Genomic DNA, 24,706 nt, shown 5'->3' on the forward strand with positions numbered 1-24,706 from the left:
TGGGATTGAGTTAAGTCTAGGGCTGTTGCGGTGACTGTATGACCGGCAGTTTTTTTTCTCCCATGCAAATTATGCATGGGAGAAAAACATAAAACAAAACTGATTTAAGATGTCTTTGGTACATAATTGGTCTAGCCTATACTCCAAAAGTAAAGACATTTGAGGAAGGACAGGTGAGTGTGGACTGTGTTATGCATACTGGATGGACTGGTTACCTTATGCTACACTCCAACATGTATATCCATGAGTCTGGGAGAGAACCTACAGCCCTTGGCCATGCTATTGCTTCATTGATTGATTGTGCAGGGTTGCCTACAATTAGTGAATTTGTCTTTTATTTTGAATAGCCTAATAATAGGGTTATCTCATCACCGTGCATTTCCATCTCCTCCTCTTTCCTATATTCCTTTATTGAGCACGCAGACGGCCTGTCAACAGTTTAGTGACAATATGTTTAGTTGCGAAAACATGTTGATGTTCATGAACAGATTTCCATAATTAAGCACTGTGTTTGCTGCAGGAACAAGATGGGAGAGCCCATGGCGTACAGGGTTTTGGCGGAATATCACCTGTCGGGCAGCGAGAGCATGCTCCTCAAACAGTGGTTGATGCATGGACTGAATTAAGCGTTTATATTTATTTCTCAGCTGCTCATATTAAGCACATGATCCGCTCTGAAAACCAAAGTGGCCTACGAAACAGACCGGCGGGGAAGGGCGCAGCCTCCGTTCACTGACTAGGCTGTTTGAGTGCATACCGATGCCATCTTTTCCCCCCCGTCTCTGTTCCTGCCCATTTTAAAATTGTTATTTTACTAATAAACTAATGTTACATATTAGTAAAGACCAGATAAATAGAGAATAGTCTGATGGGTGAAAATATGATCACTTCATGAGAGAGCAGCTGTGCAGCCTGAGGCAAGGAACGGAGCGCAGGTTTTTTGTTTTGCTGCTTGTTCAACTCCTCAATAGACTGTAGTCGCACCATGCAGCCCATATTTCTTTTGATTTCTAAGACATTCCGAGGTTTGTATTATTCACAACTAAAACATTATAGGACCTGTTTCAAATGGTCACTTTTACGCTCAACATAGCCACTTCATATGCGCACTCGCTCTGTAATGGGGGGAAAATATCCTTTCTATTTTATTCAGCTAAGTTCAATTAAATTCTTCATACTGTAAAACCCGATTTAAAAGTGAATAATGGCATGCTCATAAGTCTCTCATATCTTGTCAGCTAAATGAACAAGCCTACAGCATGGAGCATAGCCAGATAACATAAACCTACAGTAGGCCATCTCAATACGTTCTCTTCATATCGTAAAGTATCTTTAGACCTGACTAAAATAAATAATGGAATTATTGTGATGGTGTAAATTAAATGGATTTATTAGACTTTTTTTTTTAAAGTAGATGCTTCAAAGGTACGCATAAGCAGCTTGCATGCATGCATGGAGGCCTGGAGATGCTAAACCTTTTTATGTTAATTAACGGTAAATTACCATGGGACCAGCAGTTCATAAAGCCCAACGTTACTGGACACTGCTGCAACTGGGTTTCCATGTTTTTCAATCAATTGGATGGATCTTTATTGAGACGAACGGACATTGACGTTTTGATTGTAAGTTACAGTTACAGCATGTTACAGCATGACAGTAACCGACTGACAGTAACCGACTGACAAAATGTCATGACCGCCACGGCCCTAGTTAAGTCTTCATTATTTAATGGGTCAATTAATATGTTGCTGAGAATGGTCCACAGATGTCCAAACACAACAATCGTTTCTCTCATTGTGATGTTCAACTGACTTTTTTTTTTTCATTTTGCAGAGCGACTGTTGGTGGACGAGGAGAAGCCTTTATTTGGAAGTTTACCTTGCAGACAGGTAAACGACGACAACCTCCTTCTAACCTATGAGTCACTGGACTTCTAGGAAGTAGTGTTATGTGGAGAGGTGCTGAGACATATTTGACACCGGTGTTTGTGTGTGCAGGATGACTGCCTGAGCTCCCTGGCCAGGTTTGGCTCAGCGTGTTGGACTGCAGCCTCTCAGCCCTCCGTGCAGGGCCACTACATCAGACTGGTAGCAGGTAGGACAGACACTGTCAACGGGCACCTGCAGGACCAGTAGGCTGGTCCTTTCAGTGCCTGAATTCAAATTCACATGTTGTGTTAATGTTGCATATGTTGAGGCTTGTTTTGGTCTAGGCATTTGAGTTGTATAGTTTTATTGATGGGGTGTGTGTGTGTGTGTGTGGTGTGTTTTGTGTAGCATTAATTCCAGACCCCCAGGTGGAGACCTCTCCCTGTATCCTGGACATAGACATGTTGCACCTTTTGGTGAGTCCCCGTCCATCAGACATACAGAACCAGCCAAAAGTTTGGACACACCTACTCATTCAAGGGTTTTTCTTTATTTTTACTATTTTTTACATTGTAGAATAATAGTGAAGACACATGGAATCATGTAGTAACCAAAAAAAGTGTTAAACATATCAAAATATATTTTAGATTCTTCAAAGTAGCCACCCTTTGCCTTGATGACAGCTTTGCACACTCATGGCATTCTTTCAACCAGCTTCATGGGGTAGTTACCTGGAATGCATTTCAATTAACAGGTGTGCCTTGTTAATTTGCGGAATTTATTTTCTTAATGCGTTTGAGCCAATCAGTTGTGTTGTGACAAGGTATGCGTGGTATACCGAAGATGGCCGTATTTGGTAAAAGACCAAGTCCATAATATGGCGTGTCCTAACTTTTGACTGGTACTGTACATGCCAAGTGGTATATCATATCTCTGGGCTCCCAGATCATACGCGAACCAATTGTTGACTCTGACCATAAAACATTAATTATGTTTACATACTGCTATACTCATTTCATATGTGTATATACTGTATTATATTCTACTGTATTTTAGTCAATGCCACTCTGACATTGCTCGTTCTGATATTTATATATTAATTCCATTATTTAATTTTTAGATTTGTGTGTGTCGTTGTAAATTGTTACATATTATTGCACTGTTGGAGCTAGGAACACAAGCATTTCGCTACACCCGCAATAACATCTGCTAAATATGTGAGAGATGTGAGCAATAAAATATGATTTTTGTGCATAAGTGTTAAGTCAATACCGATCCCTCTCTCAGGTGAGTGTGGTGCTGTCCTACGGGTCGGTCCATTCCCAGGACTCTTCAGGGCTGAGTGTAGACGCTGTCCAGCTGCACTTCTTCCACCTCATCACTGTGGCTCACATGGTCCAGATGCTGCTCACGTCAGGCCCAGGTAAGGAGAGAGAGCACCCTACACCTGGACAGGGTGTGCGTGTGTGTGTCTGCATGCATATTAAAGCTCTCTCAACCCCAGCTAAAATCTTACCTTTTGGATAGTTGAAGAGAGGGTACTTACGAGTCGTGGAAGTTAACCTCTCTGGGCTACTCAGCCAGTGGAATCCCGTGGCGCGTTATTCAAATACCTTAGAAATACTATTACTTCAATTTCTCAAACATATGACTATTTTACAGCATTTTAAAGACACGACTCTCGTTAATCTAACCACACTGTCCGATTTCAAAAAGGCTTTACAACGAAAGCAAAACATTAGATTATGTCAGCGAGAGTACCCAGCCATAAATAATCAGACACCCATTTTTCAAGCTAGCATATAATGTCACATAAATCCAAACCACAGCTAAATGCAGCACTAACCTTTGATGATCTTCATCAGATGACAATCTTAGGACATTATGTTATACAATACATGCATGTCTGTTCAATCAAGTTCATATTTATATCAATAACCAGCTTTTTACATTAGCAGGTGACTAGCATGTGACTAGCATTCCCACCGAACACTTCCGGTGAATTTACTAAATTACTCAATATAAACGTTCACAAAAAACATAACAATTATTTTAAGAATTATAGATACAGAACTCCTATATGCACTCGCTATGTCCGATTTTAAAATAGCTTTTCAGTGAAAGCACATTTTGCAATATTCTAAGTAGATAGCCCGGCATCACAGGGCTAGCTATTTAGACACCCAGCAAGTTTAGCACTCACCAAAGTCAGATTTACTATAAGAAAAATGTTATTATCTTTGCTGTTCTTCGTCAGAATGCACTCCCAGGACTTCTACTTCAATAACAAATGTTGGTTTGGTCCCAAATAATCCATTGTTATATCCAAATAGTGGCGTTTTGTTCGTGCGTTCAAGACACTATCCGAAAGGGTAAATAACGGTGACGAGCACGACGCATTTCGTGACAAAAAAATTCTAAATATTCCATTACCGTACTTCGAAGCATGTCAACCGCTGTTTAAAATCTATTTTTATGCCATTTTTCTCATAAAAAAGCGATAATATTCTGACCGGGATACCGTTTTTTAGTACAAAGAGAGCGAAAGTAAAAGCATGGGATCCCCTCATGCACGAGCCTCAGTCTGATGGCCCTCTGATAGAGCACTTGCCAAAAGCGCTAATGTGTTTCAGCCTGGGGCTGGAATTACATCATTCAGCTTTTTCCCGGGTTCTGAGAGCCTATGGGAGCCGTAGGAAGTGTCACGTTACAGCAAAGATCCTAAATGTTCAATAAACAGAGGCAAGAAGCCCAAGGAATGGTCAGAGAGGGTACTTCCTGTTTGGAATCTTCTCAGGTTTTTGCCTGCCATATGAGTTCTGTTATACTCACAGACACCATTCAAACAGTTTTAGAAACTTTAGGTTGTTTTCTATCCAAAGCTAATAATTATATGCATATTCTAGTTTCTGGGCAGGAGTAGTAACCAGATTAAATCGGGTACGTTTTTTATCCAGCCGTGCAAATACTGCCCCCTATCCCCAACAGGTTAACCACTGTCAAACGTGAAACGTGTTTATACGGCGTAGAGAAAGGACCAAACATGTACATTGTGTGTGTGTGTGTGTGTCAACAGAGGAGGTGACCATGGAGCAGGAGAGTGGGGGAGCAGAGAGGGAGGAGGAGGAGGACATCTGCGCTCTCTACAACACCATCAGAACACACCTGGGCAGGTGAGGCGACACTGACTCTGTAGCTATGACGCGTTCCAGACTACACCCCCCTCTTCCCTATCCACCAAGCAGCCGGCTTTTCCCCCAGTATTGTCGCGGTAATGCGTGCGTTGTGCTTGAACCATGCTGTGAGTGTGATTTTTTTTTTTTCTTCTAATGTGTGTGTGTGTGTGGTGACAGTTCCCTGCCTGAGGTGTGCTCTGGTTGGCACCTGTGGCGTTGCGTGAAGACTGGCATCCTGCCCTACCTGAGAGGAGCTGCACTCTTCTTCCACCACCTTAACGGGGTTCCTACGCCCCCGGAGCTGCATGGTAACTACAACATGGATACGCACACACACACAGGGCTGGCACGGTAATTGTATAATCGTGGAACGGATGATTATGGGTGAAGCCGGTGAATAAAAGAGCCGCCATAACCCTTCGATCCATTAATTTGAAATAATATTTGACGCAATAGCGGTAGTGTGAAAGAATGATCATCTGTCTAGATATCCAACTGTCTCCATCTCCTCCCAACGTACACTCTCTCTCCTTCAAAAATGCACTCCCTTAGATGCTGTAGCCAGTATTATCTGTACCAGCTACAGTAGGAATAATTCTCTGGTTTGTAAAGGTGTAAAAAAGATGCTGAAATCTGACCTGAATCACCTCTCTGTCTGCTTGGTGAGTGTGGGACATTTTATAAACAAAAGTGAATCATCAATGTTATAAAAACCGAAGTTCGCGAACGTTAAGGGCTCGATTCAATCCATAACGCCAAAGTTCAGCACTATAGCGCGCTTGGAATTTTAAATGTCATTTCCAATTGAGCCGACATGCAGCATTTACCGTGAATCCAGTCTCCCTGTGAATGCGGGAACGTTGCCTTTAAATTTCAATCGCGCTATAGCACTGAACTTCGGCTGTATGGATTGAATCGAGAGCCAAGTCTCTATGCATGACCCAAAGGCATGACCACTGCGTGATAGATTGTTTACTCCGGTTGCTAGGCAACACAACACAAGTGGGCTACAGCAGCAGAGAGGAGGGGAGAGAGGAGAGACAATTAGCGCATGCCTTTAATTTTGCAGTTTGAACAGTTATAACGGTGATTGTGGTTATTCCATGATAGGCACAGCCTTACACTTATATTCAAGTGTGTGTATCTCACACACTTTTACACTCTTACTGATCTTTGAACACGTACACTGTACCAAACAGAGTCATGCTGTTGGTGTTCACTCTCTGTGTCTCTTCTAGCTCTGTGTCCTGGTCAGTGGGAGGTGCTGTGTGGATACCTCAGTCTGCCCTCCAACCTGCTTCAGCTTTACCACAGTCAAAAGGTGCTACTGGAGCCCTTACTGCACGGGTAAGAGTCTCTTTCGCTCTCTCTTGCGCACGCCAGTAACCTGTCTTTTCTCCTCGTGTATCCTCTGAATGGTTCAGAAGTGCCAGCTGCATGACTGATTGATGTACTGTATGTCATAGTCACACTGATGGGGGAAAGTTTATTTCATTTAGCATTTTGTCCTCCTGTCCTGTAGGTGGTGCTCTCACCCAGGTGTACGACAGACCCTCCAGGGAGGTGGCGTTCTCGTGAGGTCAGTGCTGCTATTTTACTGTGATATGATGGGTTGAAGACTCTGATTACTTAGGTCGTATATTGGTATAAATTATTTTGTGTGGTACAGTGTTAATTTTGGCAGCTATTTTCGTTTGAGTCTTTATGACTAAAATACATTTGAGTCATTTCAGTCATTAGTTTATCAGTCGACTAAAACTAGACAATTTTAGTGTAGTTCTAGCCAGTCATGTTAGTTGCATATTAGTCAATGCATTTTATTTCATGAAATAAATAATATTTACGTTTTTTTAACTTCCATCATATTAAAGGTATTATGTCTAACTTTGTTTCCCCTTGAGGAAGCTAGGCAAATAACAACTCGACCCCCTCCCCCGCATCCCATTTCCCGGCAACATGGTGGAGATTCGCCCTGGAGTCTTTACTTTTAGTTTTACCCACCAGCTTCAAACAGCTGAAAATATTATATTTTTATTTATTGAATACATTTTACTGTGATTTTAGATTGTGTAGTGATTCTCTACACTCAAGTGCTTGTTTTCTCACAAAAACCGAAATTGAGTGAACAGTGTAGAATTTAAGTAACCGGGAAATGGCAGAGTGATTTCTACATGTTGGACACCTGCCATTTTCAGTTTATGCTCAAGGAGAAGAAGGTCAAATCAAAATAAAATGTTATTCTTTACATGCTTTGTAAAAAACAGTGCAGAGAAAGAAAATGGAGAAATAATAGAAAAGTTAAACACGTAATAATACATACACAATGAGTAACGATAACTTGGCTATATACAAGGAGTACCGGTACCGAATTGATGTGCAGGGGTACAAGGCAGATATGTTCAAATACTGTAGCCAGGAATAAAGTGGTGGATAGTAAACAGTGGGCAGCAGTGTATGTGATGAGTAAAAAAAAGTTAGTCTGAGTAGCTATTTGGTTAACTATTTAGGAGGCTTATGGCTTGGGTGTAGAAGCTGTTCAGGGTCCTGTTGGTTCCAGACTTGGTACATCGGTACCACTTGCCGTGTGGTAGCAGAGAGAACCGTATATGACGGGTGGCTGGAGTCTTTGAAAATGTTTAGGGCCTTCCTCTGACACCGCCTGCTATAGAGGTCCTGTGACGTACTGGGACGTCCGCACTACCCAAGCACTTGCCATACCAAGCGGTGATGCAGCCAGTCAATATACTCTGTGCTGCAGCTGTATAACTTTTTGAAGATCTGAGGTCCTATGACAAATCTTTTCAGCCTCCCGAGGGGAAAGAGGCGTTGTCGTGCCCTCTTCACGACTGTCTTGGTATGTTTGGACCATGATAGCTCCATAGTAATGTGGACACCGAGGAACTTGAAACTCTCGACCCGCTCCACTACAGCCCCGTCGATGTTAATGGGGGCCTGTTCGGCCCGCCTTTTCCTCTAGTCCACGATCCGCTCGTGGACTCTCCCTCAATGTATTGCTGATAGTAGTGTTGGAGTTGTGCACGGCCACGCAGTCGTGGTTGAACAGGGAGTACAGGATGGGGCTATATGCACGCACTCCTGAGGGGCCCCCGTGTTGAGGGTCAGTGTGGCAGATGTGTTGTTTTCTACCCTCCCCATCTGGAGGCGTTCCATCAGGAAGTCCAGGATCCAGTTGCAGAGGATTGACCGCGCCTCTGATTCCCTTAGAGGGGAAAATCTGAGTATTCCAACATTGCCAGAAATGTTACTTTACTCCTAATGTTCAGCGAATACTGTAGCATTCATAGGTTCAATCGGGGAAAAACTGCACGCGTATTTGTGGAACGCGACAAGACAGATGAGTAAAAGAGCACGTAGGAAAATAGAGCTGACATGATCAAAGCAAAATAGCCTACATGAAAGTAAGACAGAGTTAACATTGTTCTGCGTATCATATCAAAAGATTGACGAGTGACTGAAGTGACCGCCCGGGAGCTGTGTGGGAGAGCAGATCAGCTCAATCAGACCACGCAACTGAAAGACGTTACTTATGCCAATGAGAGGATTACATTAAACATTCTGCAAAGGCATGCATGCTTATGATTGGACAAAAACGGATGAATAGGAGCTTCATGTCGAATTGAATGTCCTTAAGTCTCGCAAGGAATTCTCGTAACACATTCATGGCGTCTCGTTATCGGCATTAGTTTTCGTCAGGAAAAATATGTTGACCAATGTTTTTGGTCGTAGTTATTGTTGACGAAATTAACACTGGTGTGGTCGTTTTTTGTATTTTTTTAGAACTGTACAGAATTTGTTGTTGATAGTGTTAAGAGCTCTAGGGCTGACCAATTCTTCCTCTGTTCAGTTTCCCTCGGGAGTCCAACAGCCTGATTGACCTCCCAGATGACTACAGTGCCCTCATAAACCAAGCATCCAGCTTCACGTGAGTGCACAGCGAACAACTGTCATTGGTTTATCAGAGATGTCGTAGCATAGCCTTACAAAATTACAATCGGGAGCAATTGGATGTCATTTCTCTCCTTACTGTCCTATGGAAGACCTTTTAGAGTGAATGTCTATTACAGTTGCGGTCAAATATATTGGACCTATTGCACTTTTCTTAATTAATACTCTATTCTCAAATAAGTTGAAATTGAAAACTGTTGATCTCCACACCGTATTGGATTTTTAACATTGCAGAACCAGTTTTATTTTTATAAACTTAAGTTTACAATTAATCATTTAGAAAATAAAGACAAATGGCAGGGACAAAATGATTGGCACCCTGGTGCTAGTATTTGGTTGCACAGCCTTTGGCCCAGATAACTTCCGACAAATGCTTCTTGTAGCCATCATTGAGCTTGCTGTACCTTTTCTACTGGTAATTTGTCCCACTCTTCAGCAGCAAACTGCTCTAAATCATCAGTGTTTGAGGGGTGAAGTACAGGTGGGAAATACCCATTTTAAATAATTGTTCTTTTGACCAATCTATTTAAAACGTGTATTTTTCCCTATATAGACACACCCTATGCGTCAAAATCTGAATCACTTCCATAACCTATGATGAGAGCTGAGAACAGCAGTTGGTGGAAGGCACCCCTCAAACACTGATGATTTGTTTGAGTTTGGGACATCCCTAGTAATGTTTAAATACATTGCTGTAATAATTTCATTAAACAGTGTTAGTTTCATCAGCTGTTTTACAACATGATATTAAACACAGCAAAAACTGAATTTTGACTGCATTGGGCCTTTAAGAAATGCGCAAGGGTGCCAATATACACTACGTGGGCAAAATTATGTGGACATCTGCTCATTGAACATCCACCTTCCAATATCATGGGCATAATATGGAGTTGGTCCCCCCTTTGCTGCTATAACAGCCTCCACTTTTATGGGAAGGCTTTCCACTAAATGTTGGAACATTGCTGCGGGGATTTGCTACCATTTAGCCATGAGTATTAGTGAGGTCAGGCACTGACATTGGGTGATTAGGTCTGGCTCACTGTTCGGCGTTCCAATTCATCCCAAAGGTGTTCGATGGGGTTGAGGTCAGGGCTCTGTGCAGGCCAGTCAAGTTCTTCCACCCCGTTCTCGACAAACCGTTTCTGTATGGACCTCGCTTTGTGCATGGGGGCAGCTCCAGACCATTTTTCCTCCTCCACCAAACATTACAGTCGGCAGGTAGCGTTCTCCTGGCATCCGCCAAACCCAGATTCGTCTGTCGGACTGCCAGATGGTGAATCTGGTCCTCCGGTGGGGCTCAGTTGGCAGAGCATGGCCCTTGTAACACCAGGGTTGTGGGTTTGATTCCCATGGGAGACCAGTTTGAAAAAGTCCCCCAAAAAATGGCACATGCACCAAATACAACAGCTATGAAATATTTACTAAATAAACTAAAGTAAACAATAAAATAAAAAGTGTAACAATAAAATGATATCAAGGCTATATACAGGGGGTACTGCTACTGAGTCAATGTGCGGGGTTACAGATTAGTCAAATGTGTGCAGTTGGGGTACAGTGACTGGATAAGTGTGTCAGCTAAATGGCTAAAATGTAAATGAATCGTGATTCATCACTCCAGAGAATGCGTTTCCAGTAGAGGTCGACCGATTATGATTTTTCATTGCCGATACCGATTTAATCGGCCAATTTATTTATTTTTTAAGCTTTTTTATTTGTAATAATGACAATTATAACAATACTGAATGAACACTTATTTTAACTTAATATAATACATCAATAAAATCAATTTAGCCTCAAATAAATAATGAAACATGTTCAATTTGGTTTAAATAATGCAAAAACAAAGTGTTGGAGAAGAAAGTAAAAGTGCAATATGTGCCATGTAAAAAAGCTAACTTTTAAGTTCCTTGCTCAGAACATGAGAACATATGAAAGCTGATGGTTCCTTTTAAAATGAATCTTCAATATTCCCAGGTAAGAAGTTTTAGGTTGTAGTTATTATAGGAATTATAGGACTATTTCTCTCTCTACCATTTGTATTTCATATACCTTTGACTATTGGATGTTCTTATAGGCACTTTAGTATTGCCAGTGTAACAGTATAGCTGTTATCCAAATGCATCGTTACCCAAAGCTCCACAAAAGCCGCGGCCCTTGCAGAGAAAGGGGAACAACTACTCATGGCGAGTGATGTCACCGATTGAAACGCTATTAGCGCACACCCCGCTAACTAGCTAGCCATTTCACATCGGTTACACCAGCCTAATCTCGGGAGTTGATAGGCTTGAAGTCATAAACAGCTCAATGCTTGAAGCACAGCGAAGAGCTGCTGGCAAACGCACGAAAGTGCTCCTATGACTGTGCCACGTTGAAAGTCACTGAGCTCTTCAGTATAGTCCATTCTATTGCCAATCTTTGTCTATGGAGATTGAATGGCTGTGTGCTCGATTTTATACACCTGTGGGGCTGAAATAGCCGAATCCACTCATTTTGAAGGGGAATCTACATACTTTTGGCCATGTAGTGTATTTGGCCCCAACTGTGTGTTTATGCTCTCCTCGCTCTCCCCCCAGGTGCCCTAAGTCAGGTGGGGATAAGTCCCGTGCGCCCACCCTGTGCCTGGTGTGTGGTTCCATGCTGTGTTCTCAGAGCTACTGCTGCCAGACAGAGCTAGATGGAGAGGACGTGGGAGCTTGCACCGCGCACACCTTCGCCTGTGGAGCCGGAGTAGGCATCTTCCTCAGGTACAGACCCGTGTGTGTGTGTGTGTGTGTGTGTGTGTGTGTGTGTGTGTGTTTAAATGTGCGCCTGTATACAGTGGGGTCTGGAATTATTGGATGCCTTGATAAAGATGAGCAGAAAAAGGCTGTATAAAGTAAATAATACTGAGCTATATTGTATGCCATAAAAATATATACACGTTATTGTATACTTATACATTTGCTCGGAGAATGAATTTGTCTAACAAGTAATACAAAAAAATTCATCTGAAAGATGATTGGATCCCCTGTTTTCAGTACGCTAGCACCCTCCCCTTGCGAGCCTTTTTCTAAAATGTTTTCTGAGTTGGAGAACACATTGGGAGGGATCTTAGACCATTCCTCCATACAGAATCTTTCCAGATCCTTGATATCTTTGTCTGCTCTAATGGACTGCACTCTTCAATTCAAACCACAGGTTTTCAATTGGGTTCAGGTCTGGAAACTGAGATGGCCATTGCAAAATGTTGATTTTGTGGTCAATTAACCATTTCTTTGTGGATTTTGATGTGTGCTTGGGGTTATTGTCTTGCTGGAAGATCCACTTGCGGCCAAGTTTCAGCCTCCTGGCAGAGGCAACCAGGTTTTTGGCTAAAATGTCCTGGTACTGGGTAAAGTTTATGATGCCGTTGACCTTAACAAGAGTCCCAGGACCAGTGGAAGCCAAATATCCCCATAACATCAAAGATCCACCACCATATTTTACAGTAGGGTTGAGTGTTTTTCTGCGTGTTGTTCTTTCGATGGCCAAACCCACCATTAGTGTGCGTGGTCAGAGACCTCTATTTTCATTTCACCCCAAGCACAAAGAAATGGTTACTTGACAAAAGAAACTACAGATTTGCCAACGTTCATGAGTGTGCAAGTATAATGCTATCCCTTCTGTTCCAGAGTGCGAGAGAGCCAGGTTCTGTTCCTGGCTGGTAAAACTAAGGGCTGTTTCTACGCTCCTCCTTACCTGGACGACTATGGAGAGACGGACCAGGGCCTAAGGTGAACAACACTGCACATTCACTCATAACATTACAGCAGTGGTTCTCAAAATGGCTTCTCAAACGGTTGGATCAGACACCAGCGCTCATTAGAATCCCCCAGAAGCAACTTTGAGACCCACTGCTGTAAATGTTATTGGTCTGTGCTGAAAGATGTCCAGTAGTGTGTATTGCTGTCCTCCGCTGTTTGAAAGCCTTGCGTCTCTGTGTTTTATCCAGGCGGGGGAACCCATTGCACCTGTGCCGCCAGCGCTACCGCAAGATCCAGAAGCTGTGGCGCCAGCACAGCGTCACAGAGGAAATAGGGCACGCCCAGGAGGCCAACCAGACCCTGGTGGGTATCGACTGGCAGCACCTGTGATGTCATAGGTTACTATAGGTCCCACCCACCAGAGTCAGATACACCCCTTCTCCAAACATGGGGGACTCTGCACATGAGAGAGCAGCAGTATGGTGGACATGGCAACAGAGCCCCACCTCTCTCGCTCCTCCCTCTCTCTCCTCCCTCTGTCTGGGAGTGGATGAATGGATGTAGGTTTTTCTCCTCTTCTTTTTGCTGTTTCTCCCTGGAAAGAATGTGTTTCTCTATTTTCTTTCTGATTAATATAAAAAAATATATATATTATAAAGCATATAGCTGACACATCGGGCCCCTGTGGTCAGGTGCAACATGAATACTCCAGAGTATAACTTCTTTATAGGAATGTTATTTAATTTCTGCCTATTCGAATACGATTTAAATTATTTCTAAGGTAGATAGATGGCTGCCGTGTTGGATTGCTTTGATACCTAACATTTTTGAGTAAGCACAAGGTTTTCATCCTTGCTTTTGTCATCCAGTGACTGCTCATTTCAGCGTTTGGGCCAAAATCTCATCTGATAGGTCTATAGGTGAGGTCAGATTGGGGTCAATTCTATTTAAATTCCTTTTGAATTTAAGTTTGAACCCAAGAGCTGAAAAATCCTCATTGAAAATAAATAGTGCTTTTCAGCTTTGAATTGGAATTTCAATTCAAGTCCTGAAGTGGATTGACCCCAACGCTCTGTGAGAGACACTGCTGACCCATTGCAGTGTGGGGGTTACAAAGGTATATTCTCCCCCCCTGCTGCAATCATTGAATACTTTCTCCAGTCTGATGGACACCCAAATACACAGTGCAGTAACACACCAGTGTTTGCGTGTTTTAACTCCCGAGTGCCTGTGTTTTGGTTTTTCCAATTTGTCCGTGTGTATGTTGGCGTGCGTGTGAAATCTTTTTGCAGGTTATGTTTATGTGCGTTTTGAATGTATCCAGACTGTTCGTTGTCAACTATTTGTTTTTTAACACTATATTTAAGGAAACCTGATATGATCCTTTATCGCAAGGCTGTCTCTTCCTTTTGTGGTAATATGTGGTTGGTTGGAGAGCCATGTATTCTCTCACTTTTTATCTGACGTGGATGTTGTGCATTGATGGGGTTTGTTTGTTTTTTGGTAATTGTTTTTGTATTGTCATTTTTTTGGATCTCTGAGAAGAGTGCAGGAACATATCCCTTTAACCTTTTTTTCCATGTACGGACTGTGAAGTTGTCATAAGTAGGGCCTGTGGGTTTGCCTGACGACCTGACCTGGAAAACAACTCTTGGACCTAGTTATAGTCTGTAAGTAAAGCCCAGAGTTGTGTTTTTGGTCAGGTCAGGTAGTCCTAGCCCTAATCATAAGGTTGTCTCTGGACTGTACCATTACCACACCTACAGAGGGGGCAGCCGTGTGTGACATGACAGGTAGACTGAAATATCATCCTTAAAGCTCAGAAACTTAACAGGATAATGACACGCAGGCACTTTAGCACGCTCACACACACACACACACACACACTGCTCTCTGATGCAGGGTCTCCCCGATGCTGGGACCTGAAGCTCTATATTCTTCCTCCTATCACTCCTTTGGCATATTCTCATGGTAACCATCCACACCCCCATTCTTCAACACACTCCCAATATTGAGGCTGCATCATTATTTTCATGTCACAGACTTGTTAATATGTTAATTATTGTATAAATGAGTACATTGTACTATATTGTAAAATGATACCTAATTAAAAAGGAAAAGGAATGCCGGAGTCTTGTCTATTTGTGAGGTGTACTTTGAATTAGTCACTAGACGATGGGAGGGCTGTGGGGACAATCAATATTGTTAGACTTTTTTTGTTGTTGAAATAGATGCGGTAGAGAGATCAATCGAACTCGACCAAAACAATGGAAGTGCCTTGGCAACGCTACTCACGCGTCCTCACGTGTGGGAAAGATTCAGAATCTCTGGGTAAGTAGAACAAAATCTCGCACTAACCCTTTAATGCAAAGACCCCTGCTGGGCTTTGTGTGTGTGACCTTGAGTGACCATCTGTGATATTAATATCACTATTGCTGTGAGCAGCACTTGTGCCCATCTCCGATCTGTCAGGGCCTCCCAGTATAACCAGCATGGGAACCGTCCAGGATAATTAAGTGGATTAGGCTCCCAAGGCCCAGTTGGAGAATAAAGCTGCTGGTGTAATGAGAACACTTAACCAGTTAACCAGTGGTTAACCAGGATTACAGCAACGCTGAGGTTAAAAACATTCAAGGTGAGGTGAGTGAGATATTTTTGGAAGCTTCTTTGAAACATTCCCAGACTCAAACTTGATTTTTTTAGGGAAGTCACAGAGTAGTATTTTACTGCTGCATTCCTATTCTTATTAATAGGTAATAAATATTTTAATTTAATACATTTTCAATGAGAATTGCTCCCTTGGATAATTCCCAGCCACTAGCCTGGGGACAAGGTTAAAACTAACCCAAACCTCTTCAGTATTTAAATGTGCATCACTACGTTTCCTAGCATCAGTAATTAGATCTAACATTCTGGCACAGATATCCAGGCCTCCTGAGGATTGGAGAGGAATTGGGTTGTAATTCTGCAGGAGAGGGGCTAGCCCGCCCCATCCGGTCAAAGATGCTTTGGGCATCTCCCTGCGTCAGAGGTACCTGTTCTTGCAATCACCTGATGGGGCTAAGCTGCACATCAAAGCCTCTTACTGCTCTTATCTCCTCAGCAGCTGTTTATGTGCTTTAGGTCCTTTAAGCTATATTCCAGAGGACAGATGTCCCCTTTACCCCCCACTACCACTCTCACGTATTCAACTAAATTTACTGTTCTTGCTCAACTGAACCTACCCCTCAGGTAAGGATACCTCTGTTTATGGCTTAGTTGGACATATCAGGGAACACATTAAAAAGGGTATTGGTAAGCCTAAGTATCCTTTAAATTGTCTTTACTAGATATACCCCAACCCTTTGACATGTATTATCCAACACTTACTCTTATTAAACCTTTATTTAACCTGGAAGACCCAGTAGTCAGAAGACCTCTTTCTCAATTGAGACTTGATAACTGGAGACAACTTATCTCTTCTGAGGGGTGGCACAGTTGAAGTGATTTTAGTGACTTGTTTGTCCTGTAACTGAGGATTGGATCCCCGCTGAGTGGGAACCACACGTTACTGCTGATCCCATCAGGGAAAGCCGGGCTCCTACTGGGCTCTTTACACGTACCCCTCATCTCCCTCAACTGTGAACCTCCGGTTCTCCTTTATTGGCCTTTTTCATCATCTGGATATGGTACTACCCTACCGCAACCAACATGTATCAAGAGCATGTCACTTAAGTGAAGTTTGCAAAAAGTGAGAGAATGAAGGGGGAAATGTAAAGCATAGGCAGCTTGGACATGGTGAATAAAGAGTTTAAAAATACTGTTTGAATGTGAGTACATATGCCGGTGACAGGACATTTTTAAGTGTGCAGTATCAATTTAGAAATGACTCATGTCAGACAAAACCTTATGGACAAAACAGACAATCCGACTCTTGTTCTCTTTATATATCTTTATCTTACACAATATCTCAAAATCCAAATTTACAGAAAAGATGAACTCTCAATATTACAAAGGAGGAAAATCGTGATCCCACAGAAAGTAAAAATATGACAACTGATAAGACATTTTTGTATCCACTGCAAACTGACCAGCATCACTATCTGCCCATAAAGGGTATGCTGATTTAAACTGCCAATCTGATCATTGTTAACGCTCAAAAAAGTACACATCCGTCTTCTTATACACGTACCCAGCACCTCATCTGGGCACTCAGTCCACTGTAGCCCCTCAAAGGACTACAAAATCAGAGTTTAATCTGCCTCGTACATCAAGCAGACATATAACCCGATAGCAACACTGATACATAACCGCTAAATGTTAAAGTGTGTGTTGTATAGATGTAAATGCATGTGGCGCTGCTCTGCCGGGACCTGTATGGGGACACTACAGTTCCCGGGTTTATGTGTTCCCCCTCAGGGGCCAGTGTGAGAGGGGGCTGGGAGGGACAGCCAGGAACACCGGTTCCGCAGCTGCCCGATTTAAGCTGCCTTCAGGGAACGTATGTGACCGGGTGGCGTTAGGCATTGATAATGTTGTGTTTTGGATGAGAAAATTCTGTTAAATTGAGCAGACTAAGAACATTTTTGGATTACTTCACAAAAATACATATATCTTTGTGTAGCTATCGGGTTGCATGTCCACTTAACACAAGTTGTGGAGTGTAAAAAGGACATAGGGGTAAAACTATTAGACATGAGGGTAGATCAACTATGTTAGGCTTGATTGTTTCAGGGTAGGTCCATCATTTCTCATGGAGAGGATCCCCAGGGAAGGAAGGGGAGATTTCATTATTTCATTACATTTTCGAGATATTCAAAAGCCCAAATTCATGTATACGGTACAGATGTTTTGACAACCCAAATATATTTTTAAATATTTTTCTTTAAAAAATATACTCTGATTAACATATATACAGAATTATTATGGACAGGATATACAGCTGAAGTCGGAAGTTTACATACACTTAGGTTGGAGTCATTAAAACTCATTTTTCAACCACTCCACAAATTTCTTGTTAACAAACTATAGTTTTGGCAGGTCGGTTAGGACATCTACTTTGTGCATGACACAAGTCATTTTTCCAACAATTGTTTACAGACAGATTATTTCACTTATAATTCACTGTGTCACAATTCCAGTGGGTCAGAAGTTTACATACACTAAGTTGACTGTGCCTTTAAACAGCTTGGAAAATTCCCCAAAATGATGTCATGGCTTTAGAAGCTTCTGATAGGCTAATTGACATAATTTGAGTCAATTGGAGGTGTACCTGTGGATTTATTTCAAGGCCTACCTTCAAACTCAGTGCCTCTTTAATTGACATCATGGGAAAATCAAAAGAAATCATCCAAGACCTCAGAAAGAAAATTGTAGACCTCCACAAGTCTGGTTCATCCTTGGGAACAATTTCCAAATGCCTGAAGGTACCACGTTCATCTGTACAAACAATAGTACGCAAGTATAAACACCATGGGATCACGCAGTCGTCATACCGCTCAGGAAGGAGACGCGTTCTGTCTCCTAGAGATAAACGTACTTTGGTGCGAAAAGTGCAAATCAATCCCAGAACAACAGCAAAGGACCTTGTGAAGATGCTGGAGGAAATGGGTACAAAAGTATCTATATCCACAGTAAAACGAGTCCTATATCGACATAACCTGAAAGGCCACTCAGCAAGGAAGAAGCCACTGATCCAAAACTGCCATAAAAAAAGCCAGACTACAGTTTGCAACTGCACATGGGACAGAGATTGTACTTTTTGGAGAAATGTCCTCTGGTCTGATGAAACAAAAATAGAACTGTTTGGCCATAATGACCATCGTTATGTTTGGAGGAAAAATGGGGAGGCTTGCAAGCCGAAGAACACCATCCCAACCGTGAAGCACGGGGGTCGCACCATCATGTTGTGGGGGTGCTTTGCTGCAGGAGGGACTGGTGCACTTCACAAAATAGATGGCATCATGAGGTAAGAAAATGATGTGGATATATTGAAGTAACATCTCAAGACATCAGTCAGGAAGTTAAAGCTTGCTCGCAAATGGGTTTTCCAAATGGACAATGACCCAAGCATACTTCCAAAGTTGTGGCAAAATGGCTTAAGGACAACAAAGTCAAGGTATTGGAGTGGCCATCACAAAGCCCTGACCTCAATCCCATAGAAAATGTGTGTGCGAGCAAGGAGACCTACAAACCTGACTCAGTTACACCAGCTCTGTCAGGAGGAATGGGCCAACATTAACCCAACTTATTGTGGGAAGCTTGTGGAAGGCTACCCGAAACGTTTGACCCAAGTTAAACAATTTAAAGGCAATGCTACCAAATACTAATTGAGTGTATGTAAACTTCTGACCCACTGGGAAAGAAATAAAAGCTGAAATAAATAATTCTCTCTACTATTATTCTGACATTTACACTCTTAAATTAAGGTGGTGATCCTAACTGACCTAAGACAGGGAATGTTATATTTTTACATACACCTTAGCCAAATTATTAGTATTTGGCTAAGGTGTATGTAAACTTCTGACTTCATCTGTACATTCGCATTTTTGAGTTTGGTGCTCACTTCATGTGAGGAGTTGGTTTAGTTGTTCACTTTTCAAAGGGTGTGTGCATGTGTCCATTGATGTGTCTGTGTGTGTATGTTTGAGTATGTGTGTTGTTTCACTGAGAAGACGTCTCTCCTCTCACTCCTTCTGTTTCTCTTTGAGCTCCCGTCGATAGTCCCTTTGGGTGAGACCCTTTCAACTCACAGTGGCCACCCCCTCCTCAACCTCCCCAACATGGTTCCCTGCACCGACCAGGCCCTTGATCGTTGCTATGACGTCTGCCACCGTCTCCTTCACACTCTTCTCCAGGAGCCAGCCCTCGCTCTCACTCTCCGGGTTCTCTGGATCGGCCATAGTCTCCAGAGAAGTGGTCAGGTACTGTAAGCCTACCATCACTCCTGCCTGAGGACCAGACAAACAAGTTATGTACGTCACTGACAGAGCCTTTACACGGACACGCTGTAATTATCAAACAATCTATATGGCCTCTGAACCACCAGAGATCTCTGGTACCCGTTCTTGTTTAGATTTAGAAAACACTGATTCCAAATGTATTAATCACTGATCTAAATCAACATTTTATTTATAGTCATTAAGGCTTTCCACTGGCCACAGATGTCAGATCAACGTCTAGTTTTGATTTACATTTGTTTGAGTTGTCAACTATCGTGAATTCAACGTGAAATCAACAAAACATGTCACCATGTTATTGGATTTAGATTAAAAGTTGGATGAAAAGCAGACCACATTCTCTTACGTTGATGACTTTTTGCAAATCCAATCAGTTTTCCACGTTGATTCAACGTCATCACATTGCATTTTTTTGTTGAAGTGACATTGAAACAATACTGTCCCCCAGTGGGTTAGGTTTTAGATCAAATCTCCCGTTGGCGCCAATTGGACATCAATTGACATCAATGAATTGACACAGATCTCAAATTTGGATTTGGCACAAAATGACAATTTAGTGTTGTTGTTTTGACCCAGATAGCAAACCTATTAGTGCTTCTAGGAAGGCTACCTGTTGGTCTCTGCTCTGCCCAGATTAACCCCTGTAACCCTGATCCTCCCTCACCGCATATACCACACCCACACAGTGGTGTAAAAATACTTTAAAGTACTACTTAAGTAATTTTTTGGGGTATCTGTACTTTACTTTACTATTTATATTTTTGACCATTTTTGCTTTTACTTCACTACATTCCTAAAGATAACAATGTACTTTTTTCTCCATACATTTTCCCTGACACCCAAAAGTACTCGTTACTATTTGAATGCTTAGCAAGACAGGAAAATGGTCCAATTCACACACATCAAGAGAACATCCCTGGCCATCTCTACTGCCTCTGATCTGGCAGACTCACTAAACACAAATGAGTGTTGGCGTGTGCCCCTGGCTATCAGTAAATCAATAAATGAAAAACACATTGCGCCATCTGGTGTGCTTAATATATGGAATTTGAAATTATTTATACTTTTACTTTTGATACTGAAGTATATTTTAGCAATTACATTTACTTTTGATACTTAAGCCTGAGCAGATAGATCAGACACTAGAGGTCTACTTTTGGCAAGACATTTATATGAAAGTCAAGCGAGTGCTAAGACCAACTATGTAATGCCATGTTTTGGAGCCTGCTTGTAAGAAGGGCAACGTTATAGTTAGGCTTGGTGTGTGCCACATGTTCTCCTAAAGTCAAAATATATTCAGGAGGGTTGGTATGTGTGCCCGCTGAACTGGTCAGCTGTGGCCAACTTGGACCAGCTGGACTTCTACTAATACTCACTGAGCTAGATAGTTAGAAATGGCCACCTTCTACAATATGGCCAATAATGGGAAACCGATGGACAGTCTTAAATTGTTCGATACATTTTTTATCCTCTTCTCTACACCACTGGGCCTAGCCCTGCTCTACTACTTACCTACATATGCCTTTAAGACTGCAATTTATTCAAATCAGCTAATAAATTTGTTTGCGTGTGATCTTTAGCATATGTCGCCAGCTACCCTCTGAAGTGAAGGAGATTGACAGGCCATCCCCCCCCAGCCATTTCCATATTCTTCTCTTTCTCACCTCCAGTATGATGTACAGTAGCATCAGGCCCCCGATGCTGTTCATCATGCCTCCGTAGTAGGCGACCAGGGACTCGCGGCAGCCCCGGGTCCAGATGTTGAGCTCCTCGGTGTGGTGGTCGTAGTCATAGTGGGCTGAGTTGTTGGTCAGTTGGTGCTGGATGCAGGGTCTGGGGGATCCGGGGTTGCAGCAGCTGAACGGCACACTCTCCATCAGGAACTTCCCCTCCACGTTGCTCAGGACACGGCTGTGGAGAGGACCAAGAGAGACCCGTCAGACCCGTCACAAGTCGCGTCAGCCATATCGCACGGCATGTCATCTACGTGACAGGTTAACGTCAGTCCCGTAACACAGACATGTGAGGCATTGAAATGGAGGCGACAGCTCACATGTCAAGTGTCAGTTTACACTAACTGTATGACTAAGCGATCAATCAGCTTTCTCGTGTAGAGGCCTTGGCTGACAGGAGAAACGTTGGGATTGCTTCAGGCTAATGTTGACAGGTGAAGAGTTTCAACCGGGTTCATGAGGACCCTCTTGATGGGATCATTCGTGAGTGAGAGAGACAGCAGGTATCTATCTCTTCAGTAAATGAACATATGAACACGCATGCCTAATGCCCACAGTCAAGTATACGGTACGTGCACACACATATACATATGGAAATGAACTCTAATGCATTTAAACATGCACACCGTTACACATGTACTAATCACACATTACCACCCACTTCCAAACATGTTCTTTAATGACTTTCTCAATGTCCAAATCATCCATCCTAAACATTATACAATTGATTGTGTAGTTACTTATAGGTGATTTGGACATAAAGCATGAAAATGCTACTATAGGTATCATTGACTTGCATTGGATTTGTGCCAAGAATACCTACAAGTTAACACTTGAAACAGTGGCCAGGTAAACAAAAGCAAAGCATGAATTGCTGTCATCCCTTATCCATAGAATGCTGACAGGGTAAGGAAACCAATGTCTCATTTTGTCATTTGGGTGAACTATCCCTTTAATCAATGTCTTCAAATCAGAATCTAAATTGACTAAATATAGTATCAATGGCCACCAAAGCACAATATTGGGGAGAGAGGGGGGTAGTGTGATTCAGGTAAGTGTCAGAGTCTATTGGTGACAGATAACTGCCGTCTTATTATGATTTAGGGGGACAGTAAGCTCCGAAGGACGTGGAATTTAGATCCAGGGAGATTAACTACTTATCAGAACCTGGCACATGAGCCTGACTCCACTTACACTGGTATCCTCTGCATCCCACTAAGACTTCTTTAATTCTCTCTACATTTATCCTGCCCTGACCCCCTTTAAGGTATACCCCTAATTAAACGATTTGATTTGTATGTTTTACATTAACTAAGTTGTCATTACCATACACTAGCAACAGCAAGTGTTACCTTGTTTCATTTGCCAACCCCAGCTACCTGTACAAGAACACAAGAGACCATATGAGTAAAGATGGAGACTATGGTCAGGAGTGAGAAACAACTCTTATGTAGTAGCAATGTTGGATATGTTGCATAGGATTTGGCCTGAATTAAACAGTACTTCTTTCCTAAAATAGCCTTTCTGTCAATCGAAAGACTGAAGGAATCTTTCGAGGCCAAGGAGCTTTGGTGGAAAGACAGTGTCTCTGGGCGTCAGCCAGAACCAAGAAATCTGTCAAGTCATTTGCCTACTTTAACTTTACAGGCAATTTTTGGGCCTATCTTGGCCTTCTGGGTACCATGATCCACCCAACATTGCTTTCTATCAGCTATTGATTTCAGTACTCACTCTTTGACTTCATCGTTGCTGAAGTCCAGATAGCGGTTGCTGATCCACTGGACCTCAAACCAATCCCTATAGTTGTTGTTACCACAGCAACGGAACTCCATCTGGGTCATGTCCAGCGTCCTCTTCATGAAGCAGCGTCCAGGTGTGTCCGTATCCTTGTAGTATTTTATCCCATTCTTCAGACCCTCAGCCAGGGAAAAGTACAACTGAAACTGCATGCAGAAGCACAGCAGAGCTGTGAAGAACAGGAGAATGTTGAAACCGAAGCAGCCCATCAGGTAGCCCTTGACCATGGGCTTCCACTTGGTGAACTTCAAAGCATCCAGAGAGTCGTGGCACACCTTGCCGCCAAAAACGTTTACCCCGCAAGCAGCTAGGCCAACTAAAATCAACAGGTTGGGCACAAAATGGCTCTCGTTGTTGTCCATCATCTCACTCCTCTTCCGGAGCTCGATCTTAAAGAACAGCCCCAGACTGAAGACCAGAATGCCAGTCATCACTGCTAGCCAGTACATGAGCCACAGGCCCTGGGCAAGCTTCACCCGCTTCGGCAAGTCAAACTTTACCTTCATCAACACCATGCTTACCTCAGAGTGTATACTATTCCGAAATCAAAACTTGGATGAAAAAAATATATACAAATTTGAATATACAAAATAGTCAACTAGTTTTTTCAATGTTATATTTTCACTAACAGTTAAGACCTCAGTTGACCTTAGGCAACAATGTTCCCGTGGAGAGTTTCAGTTGGAAAATTGTAATCCGTTCCAGATTGGAGCTGCAGAATGTGTTTTGGCAAGGGTTCCCCTCTTCAGATCCATTCTGATTAACCTCAAATCAGGAAAGTCCATAGTGTTGGGTGGACAGAGGAGTCTGCCACCAAAAATGATAAAACAAATATTCACATAGAATCCCCCAAAATGACAGGATAGCGGGCTACACAGCTATTCCAGGTGAATCTTTTTCCTGCAAAAGGAGGTAGCCAGGTGAGTAGCAGAGTGATCAAGCCACAAAGATGCAGTACGTCATCCTAAACCCTGCTAATCAGCCCTGATCCCATTTGTAGCAGATGAGCCTTGGGCTTTAATCTCTTGTCTTACCATGTAATTGATTTGTTTCTTAAGCGTCAGCTTCCTCCATTGCCTGCGATGGGCTGCACTGGGATGGGGAGACCTTGGAGATTGACTTGTGGCTGCAGGAACTTCCACCTTGTCAAGTGTGAACCATCTGGTGACAGCGCGAGTGGTGTTTTAAGAGTAAGACTCTACTGCCTCAGGTGTTTGCCAAAATAACTACCTAATAGACCAATATTGGTACAGTATACACTGAGTGTACAAAACATTTCCATGACATAGACTGACCAGGTGAATCCAGTTGAAAGCTATGATCCCTTATTGTTGTCACTTGTTAAATCCACTTCAATCAGTATAGATCAAGGTTCCCAACTGGTGGCCCGCGGGGGGTTTTATTTGGCCCCCAAGTTTTCTGAGCAAAAAATAAATACAAATTCTTTGTTGGACATAAAAGACTGTAAAAAAACCACTAGGAAATCAGCTCCAAGTTATTTTAATT

General features: G+C 42.5%; 2 protein-coding genes across 4 annotated transcripts in view; one reads left to right on the forward strand and one right to left on the reverse strand.

Annotated features, from left to right (window-relative positions):
• The window catches only part of ubr2 (ubiquitin protein ligase E3 component n-recognin 2), a 41,802-nt gene extending 26,946 nt beyond the window's left edge, over positions 1 to 14,856 (forward strand). For all 3 annotated transcript variants that reach the window (XM_029753060.1, XM_029753059.1, XM_029753061.1), the window contains 12 exons: positions 1,834 to 1,889; positions 1,998 to 2,094; positions 2,277 to 2,344; positions 3,156 to 3,291; positions 4,945 to 5,041; positions 5,222 to 5,352; positions 6,283 to 6,391; positions 6,567 to 6,623; positions 8,910 to 8,987; positions 11,584 to 11,754; positions 12,661 to 12,762; positions 12,981 to 14,856. In XM_029753060.1, coding sequence (XP_029608920.1) covers positions 1,834 to 1,889; positions 1,998 to 2,094; positions 2,277 to 2,344; positions 3,156 to 3,291; positions 4,945 to 5,041; positions 5,222 to 5,352; positions 6,283 to 6,391; positions 6,567 to 6,623; positions 8,910 to 8,987; positions 11,584 to 11,754; positions 12,661 to 12,762; positions 12,981 to 13,122 — 1,244 coding nt within the window. In that variant the 3' untranslated portion in view covers positions 13,123 to 14,856. The remainder of the gene's footprint in view (positions 1 to 1,833; positions 1,890 to 1,997; positions 2,095 to 2,276; positions 2,345 to 3,155; positions 3,292 to 4,944; positions 5,042 to 5,221; positions 5,353 to 6,282; positions 6,392 to 6,566; positions 6,624 to 8,909; positions 8,988 to 11,583; positions 11,755 to 12,660; positions 12,763 to 12,980) is intronic.
• Positions 14,857 to 19,229: 4,373 nt separating this feature from the next.
• Positions 19,230 to 24,088, reverse strand: LOC115193914 (peripherin-2-like). The gene is made up of 3 exons (XM_029753062.1): positions 23,135 to 24,088; positions 21,335 to 21,581; positions 19,230 to 19,661 (listed from the first exon to the last, which is right to left on the reverse strand). Exons 1-3 carry the CDS (start codon positions 23,713 to 23,715, stop codon positions 19,455 to 19,457), a joined length of 1,035 nt encoding a protein of 344 aa, XP_029608922.1. The 5' UTR covers positions 23,716 to 24,088; the 3' UTR covers positions 19,230 to 19,454.
• Between the last annotated feature and the right edge of the window lie 618 nt (positions 24,089 to 24,706).

This window comes from Salmo trutta, chromosome 5 (genome assembly GCF_901001165.1).
Source record: "Salmo trutta chromosome 5, fSalTru1.1, whole genome shotgun sequence".
Classification (NCBI taxonomy): Eukaryota; Metazoa; Chordata; class Actinopteri; order Salmoniformes; family Salmonidae; genus Salmo; species Salmo trutta.